At 37.0% G+C, this 7,298-nt stretch overlaps 1 protein-coding gene across 5 annotated transcripts in view; it reads right to left on the reverse strand.

The window, feature by feature from the left end:
* The window catches only part of RALGPS2 (Ral GEF with PH domain and SH3 binding motif 2), a 257,390-nt gene that overhangs the window by 147,028 nt on the left and 103,064 nt on the right, over nt 1-7,298 (reverse strand). For all 5 annotated transcript variants that reach the window (XM_069065478.1, XM_069065477.1, XM_069065480.1 and 2 more), the window contains exon 6: nt 2,694-2,783. In XM_069065478.1, the coding sequence (XP_068921579.1) occupies nt 2,694-2,783 (90 nt within the window). The remainder of the gene's footprint in view (nt 1-2,693; nt 2,784-7,298) is intronic.

Here is a 7,298-nt window from a genome sequence, read left to right on the forward strand (position 1 = left end):
CTGAATACTGCCTGTTTTGTGGAATGGCTCTTATTTTTTATATGACTCAGTTCCCTACATATTTGAAAAATTAGACCTTTATCAAAGAAGTCTTCTGTAAGTCCCCCACCCCAATTCCCTGCTTTCCTTCTAATTTTGGCTACAGAGGTTACTGAGCATTTCTGCTAAGCTCTCCTAATCAAACCCTCTAAACAATTTTTCAAAAACACCTCAAACCAAATTCTGAGCAGGATAATAACAGCAACAACAAAAGTCACAATATTTATGCTTACTAGCCCAGGATAACTTAGGAGGGCTAAAAGAAAGATCTAGTCTTACCTCAAAAGATCACAGAATCATACATTTTATGTTGGAAGGGATCTTAAAGGCCATCTAGTGCAAACCTTTTATTTTAGAGATGAAGAAACTGAGGCCCAGATAAGTTAAGCTATTTGCTGCAAGTTACACAAAAAACAACTGACAGAACATATTTGAACCTAGGTTCAAATCCTTTAAATCCAGCAGGCTTTCTTATTTAATTTTATTTAAAGTAAAATTACTACTTTTACTTAACTCAGAAAAGATCTGTGCACTAAGGAACAACATTAGTCGCTACACAGTTCTTTTAAAAGTGTGCTTTTAAGGGGTGGCCAGGTGGCTCAGTGAGTAACAGCACAGGCTCCAGTGTTGGGATGACCTGGGGATCAAATCTAGGCTCAGATACTTAGCACCACACCCAGAAATAACTGGCCGTGTAACCTTGAGCAAGTTACTTAACCCCGATTGCTTAAAAAAAAAAAGTGTGCTACCAAAACAAAATGTATTCAAGTCATTTCATGGTGAAAAGGAAACACATGGGCATGTCTTTTAATTAAAATGGAGATTAATAATGCCCACTAATAAAATCAGGATTAAAAAAAATACTAAACTACATGAATTCTGTAGTACTATATAAATCAAACTACCAAAAGAATACTCCATAATACTGGGGGGAGGGGGGAAACAAAATTAATTTTCAGAAATAAGATGGCTAGAATCTCAAGGGGAATGATGAAAAAAAGTAGACATGAAGGGGGGGGCTAGTACTTCCAGTCTTCAAATTATACTATATAGTAGTAATTATCAAAATTATCTGGTATCAATTTAAATATTAAAAAGCAGATCAGTGAAATAGGCTACGTATTAAATTCAATAGCCCACTGGTCTCAACAGTCCTAAAAATATAGCTTAGCATGGAAATAACTCCTTATTTGACAAGAACATCTGAGAAAGCTAGAAAAAATTTGGCAGAAATTAGGTTCAGATCAGCATCTATACTATATATAGCAGAAAAAGCTCAAAATGGAGACACAACCTGAATAGCATAAAGGTCAGATCATTTTTAAAAATGGAAGAAAACCAAATCAAGTACTTCTCACAGTTAAGGCAAGGGGCTATGTGAACTAAACAAGGAAGAGACAAACACAAAAGATAAAAAATTATCTTGATTATATGAAAAGTTATTGCACCAACAAAAATCAATAAAAATACAAGAAAAAGTTTTCAATTGGAGGAAAAATTCTTTGTATCAAATATCTCTGATAAGGGTCTGATATCCAAGATATCTAGAGAGCTAGCATAAATATGTAAGACCAAGATTTAGTTCCCAGGGCAAGAACAGATAAAAGATATAAACAAATACTTCTCAAAGGAAGAATTTCCAGTGATCAAAAACCATATAAAACAGTGTTCCAAATGGTTAATAATAAGAAAAATGAAAATCAAAACGGTTTTGTTGTTTCATCTCACACCTATCAAACTGGCAAGGATGACAAAGACAGAAAATGTTTCAAGGGCTGATTGTTGGTTAAATTGTGAATTCCCATTTTAGAAAGCAATTTTTATCATGCTAACGAAGTGACTAAAAGGTCCCTACCCTTGGATCTAAATAGCCAATTGATAGGCATATATCCCAAGGAGTTCAAGGGAAGAAAGAAAGGTCTTACATATACTAAAATATTCATAGCAGCACTACAACACACAGTATTATAACTATATTTTTAGGTGGATGGGAAGGGAGAAGGAAGAACCCAGAATGTAGACAGGAGGAAACAGCTGACAGAAGGCTAGGGATCTGTTTCTAAACAGATAGTCCTACTATAGCAGACTAGTACACTCCCATTTTAGGCCTTAAACACAGATACTATGTTTCAGGAGGAAATAAAACTTCTCTAAATTAGCAGTTGGCCATTAAAGCAGAGCCCAAAACTTGATTTTTTAAAGTTTCTTCTGTTAAAATACACATCAAATGATTAGAAAAAAATATATACAACAGAATAAACATACCAACTGTAGAAAAAAAAAGAAGTCAAAGAAGCTGGTTTAAGAAACATGTATTAAAATGAATTTGCATTAGAAGTCACCCTAAAATATCAGAGCTAGAAGAGACCTTAGAAATTATGTGGTCCAACCTCCTCATTTTTCAAATTAGGAAACTGATGCCCAAAGAAGTGAAGCAAATGGCTCAAGGTCTCCAAGTCCAGTGCTCTTATCAATTCACCATGAATAAGTATTCACCATGTCACCAATTCACCATGTCAAGTAGACATCAGGCCTAATCAGCATTAACAAAAAGAGCTGAATTGGAAATGCTTAACTAGAAACATTTTAAAGATTCAACTCAAATATAAGGAAACCATCATTTAAGTCCCAAAGCAAATAAAAAGACTCCTTACCTTCGCAGTTTTAATATAATGACTCAAAACTTCTGCTCTGATTTTTAATGTCTGTGCATGGAGGATCTCTCGAACTACCCAGAAGCTTACCTAAAATAAAAACAAGGACAACTGAAGGGAAAGGCTCTTTGTTTTAACTCATGTAAAATTAAATCAAAAAGACTAATCTACTCCTTAAATAATGGTATGACCTAATATAAAAAGCCTGTACATGTTTGGGGTCAAAAGGTCTGTTTGAATTCTTTCTGCTTTACCTTCTTAAGTCATAGATTTACCAACCTTGCATTCTAGATTCAGAGAGAGAGAAGTTATCGAAGAGGCTATTTGGTCCAGCCTATTCATTTTACAAATGAAGCAAATGAGGCCACAGTAGGTTAGGTGATTCTCCCAAGGTTACAAAGAGTCATTATAAGGTGAGACTGAATCTAGGTTCTCTGATTCCATAGACAGTGCTCTTTCCAATGTACTACATGGTCTTCCTGGTTAGAAGCTAGAATAGTACTAATAGTAATAATAATAGCAGCTAGCATTTATACAGCACTTCAAAGTGTGCAAAGTGCCTTACAAATATTACCTCATCTTATTCTCATAACAACCGTCAGGCAGAAGGTTCTATTATCCTGATTTTATAGTCAGGGAAAGAGACAGAGAGCAATTAGGTGATTTGCTCAGAGTCCCACAACTATCAAGTGTCTGAGACTGAATTTGAACTCAGATCTTCCTGACTCCATGTTCAATGCTTTATCCACTGGGCTACTTAACTACCACTAGAGTCTAATAAGATAATGTATATAAAAACTGCCAACTGCAAATCATAATTAAAATGTGATATACTAAAGAATCAGAGAATCTCAAAGTTGGAAGAGACTTTAGCAACCATTCAGTTTCAATACATAACTGACCAAGAATCGCCTCTTCTATTTCATCGACTAGTAGCCATGCAGCCTGTTGTCAAAGACCTCCAATAAGGAGGATCCATCATTCCAAGGCAGCCTATTGTGATTTTTCATTGCTCTCCTAGAAGGGTCTTCGTTACACTGAATCTGAATTTGCCTCTTAGCAGAGTTCCTAGTTTTCCCTTCTAGGGTCAAGTCCCTGTGGTGCCAAGAAGAAACCAAAAACCACTTCCACATATCTCTCCTAAATTTTCCCTTCTTTAGGATAAACATCCCTAGTTCCTTCCATCAATCCTTAAATGGCATAGTCATGAGGCCTTGCCACAATCTGACTACTCTCCTCTGGAGGGTCTACAGATTATCTATGTTCTTCCTAAAGTTCAGTGCTCAGAAATGAACACGATAATCCAGATATAACATGACCATGGTATGGTAGACTGGGACTATCATCTTCATTTTTCTAGACCAGAGGTGGGGAACCTGCAGCCTTGAGGCCACAGGCTCCCCACCCCTGGTCTAGACACTACACATTTCTTAATGTAGCTTAAATTCTTATTAAATTTTTATTTTGGCTGCTCTGTCATACTCCTTAATCATACTGAGCTTGTAATCTACTCCAACATTCTTCAAATGAGCTGTCTAGCTACATCTCTCTTGTACTTCTGAAGCAGATTTTTTTTGAGTCCAAGTATGGGATCTTACTTTAAACATCATTAAATTTTAAAAAATATTCTACCCAGTATAGATTAGCCTGCTAAGATTTTTTTGGGTGTTTACTCTGTTATCCAATTTATCTATCCCTCTCATCTTTTTGTCATCTGCAAATCTGATAAAACTTTTAATCAATACCTCTATCTAAGAATTGATCATTGTTGAAAATCTTGTTCTTCTCTGTATCTCAGACAGAAGTCAGTTTGAAAATTTACATATTACTTTTCCCCTACATTTTTCAGGCAGCCATTCAACTCTTCCATTTCTTTATTGCTACAGGACACCTTTTATACCTTAAATTAAAACTTGCATATGTATTACTCTAGACATCTTTCATCTGGACTCCTACAACTTCCTTTGAGGTGTCCTTTTTCTTAGTCCCAAGAACACTATCTTTTACACATGTAAATTATTCACCTTGCTCTTTGATTTTTCTTACATTCTAATCAAGATCCTATGGCTGTCTCATCCTGGGACCTCTGTCCATGGTCCCCTCTCTCATTGGTGAGTTCCTCCCAGAACTTCCATTTTGGGGAAAGGCCTCAGGACAGCCATCCTTTATTTTCCTGGCTCTGCTTCTCTCTGGCCTTTCCTATCATGCCTCAGCTACCTTCTCACCTTGAAACTTCCCTCAGAGTCTATGAGACCATTTTATCCTGGAACTTCTCTGTCTGTGTTCCTCTTCTCCCACAGATGAATTCCTCTCAGGGCCTTCATTTTGGGGAGGGGCCCAGGCTATCATCCTTATTACTGCTGTTTCTGCTGCTCCTCACTTGCCCAACTATGCCCACATGCCCCCATGTGGACACTTGCCCCTTCCTTCTGTAACTTCCTTTCATGTTTCCCCCCCATACAAATATAAGCTCCTTAAGTGGAGGGAATTTCTTTCTGCTTATATTTAAATGAATCCCCACTACTTCGTACAGTATCTGGCACAGAGTAAACATTTAATAAATGCTTGTTGACTGCCTATATCATCTCTTACATATACTATATTATAGAATTCAAAGTTAGTTATTAAAGCTGAATGGTACTACAGTTTTCCAAATATTTTCAAACATTAATATTTACTGAATGATGGCCAAGTATGTTAAAATAAATTGAGATGATTTGCTCAAGACAACAAAGTGTCCATTTGCTGAATATTAAGTTTCTTCTTCTAAGTTTTAGTCAAAAGAATAAAACTGGGAGGAGCTGTACAGGTAATCTAATCTAGCTCCCTCACTTTACAGATAAGGAAACTGAGGCCCAGAAAGGGGAAGTAAAATGACTTGCCCAAGTGACAGTGTCAAGGTTTCAGCCCGTTTTCTGACTTCCAGCACAGCTCTCTCAATTGCACTATGGTCACAATTGTTGCTTAGTTGTTTTTACTTGTGTCTAACTCCATTTGGGGTTTTCTTGGCAAAGATACTGGAGTCGTTTGCCATTCCTTTCTCCAGCTTATTTTTAGAAATGAAGAACTGAGGCAAACACAGTTAAGTGACTTGCCCAGGGTCACAGAGCTAGTAAGTATCTGAGGCCAGATTTGAACTCAGGCTGACTCCAGGCCAGATGGTCTATCCACTGTGCCACCATATGCCCATGATTATGATTACTCTGGTGTAATAGTAAGAAGTATAAGAATTAGAGTTATGAGTACTATATTACTTCAATATGGTTTTAAAATGAAAATAAATGTCAGGAGACAATCATTAAAACCAATGAACAGGAAATGGATTTAACAAATCATTTCACGTATTCTTGTACTGTAAAATGCTAAAGAAGACTTCTATTTTAGAATGAAATACATCATTATTGTTTGAAAAACTCCACAAAGAAAGTTTAGATAACAAAAGCTGATAGAGCAGATATGAAAACAATTCCACTTAGTATAAAGGGAGTCAACAGCGTAATCACCCAGCGCATGGTATATAAAGCAGTTCCTGATAGGACCCAGGACCCGGGCACAAATGTTCCACTACAGGGGCTTAGTCAGAAGTCTCTTAACTTCTATCAGCTATTTCTTATCCATGGGCCAGTGCCTAAGAAGTGCACTATGATGTTTTTAGGGGTTACTGAGGACTGCAGGACTAGCTGTACACATTCTCAAAGGAGTGCAAACTGTCTCATTTTTGGCACTGTGGGTTTCATTGTGATTTTGTGTCTTCATGAGCTACCAAAGTTGCATGCTGTCATTTATTCTTTTCAGTCAGGATATTTTGGGAAACCACTTACTCTTATAGTTCTATCTGGAGTTTATAATATCCTATGCATTAGGAAGCCAGGTAGCAAAGTTTCTAAGTACTGTCTAGTAAAAGCTGAGAATCAGGGCTTGAGGTCTCTCCTCTAAGTGTAAGACCCCCACAGAATGGAATTTGTAGCATTTACTTTGGTCATAAAAATTGGTCTTTTTTGTCTATTTCCAGTTAATCATCTATATTCCCCATAATTTAAGTTGCCAGATAAGCAATCAGTCTTCAGGTAAGAAGTTATATTTAAAAACTAAGTCAAAAAGGGAACAAGAATTTTTATAGTACCTATCATGTGCCAGACACGGCACTAGGCACTTAACAAACATTATCCCATTTAACCCTCACAACAACCCCAGGAAGTAAATGCTATTATTACCTCATTTGATAGCTTAGGAAACTGAAGCAAAGAGAGGCTGAGTGAGTTACCCAGGGCTGTACAGCCAGTAAGTGTCCAAGGGGGGATATGAACTCAGGTCTTAATTCCATACCCAAGGATCTCTCTGCTGCACCATCTAGAGGCCTCTTGTGTCTCTGGCTACTCTAATACAATGTTATGTTAGAGTAAATTCAGATTTTCGTTCAAAACAAAATTTGACAAGACATTAGCATCATCTAACACCTGACATATTATGAAGTCCTACATAAGACACTTCTGCCTGGAATCCCCAGCTAAAAAGACACACGAAGTATGGACCTGTGTCACCATCTGAACAGTATCACATATAAGTATGCATGTACTGGTGTGTGTGTGTGTGTGTGTATGTGTG

The sequence above is a fragment of the Petaurus breviceps genome, unplaced genomic scaffold (genome assembly GCF_028583685.1).
Source record: "Petaurus breviceps papuanus isolate PSGF00001 unplaced genomic scaffold, PetGlider_PUasm1.0 90692, whole genome shotgun sequence".
Taxonomy (NCBI): domain Eukaryota; kingdom Metazoa; phylum Chordata; class Mammalia; order Diprotodontia; family Petauridae; genus Petaurus; species Petaurus breviceps.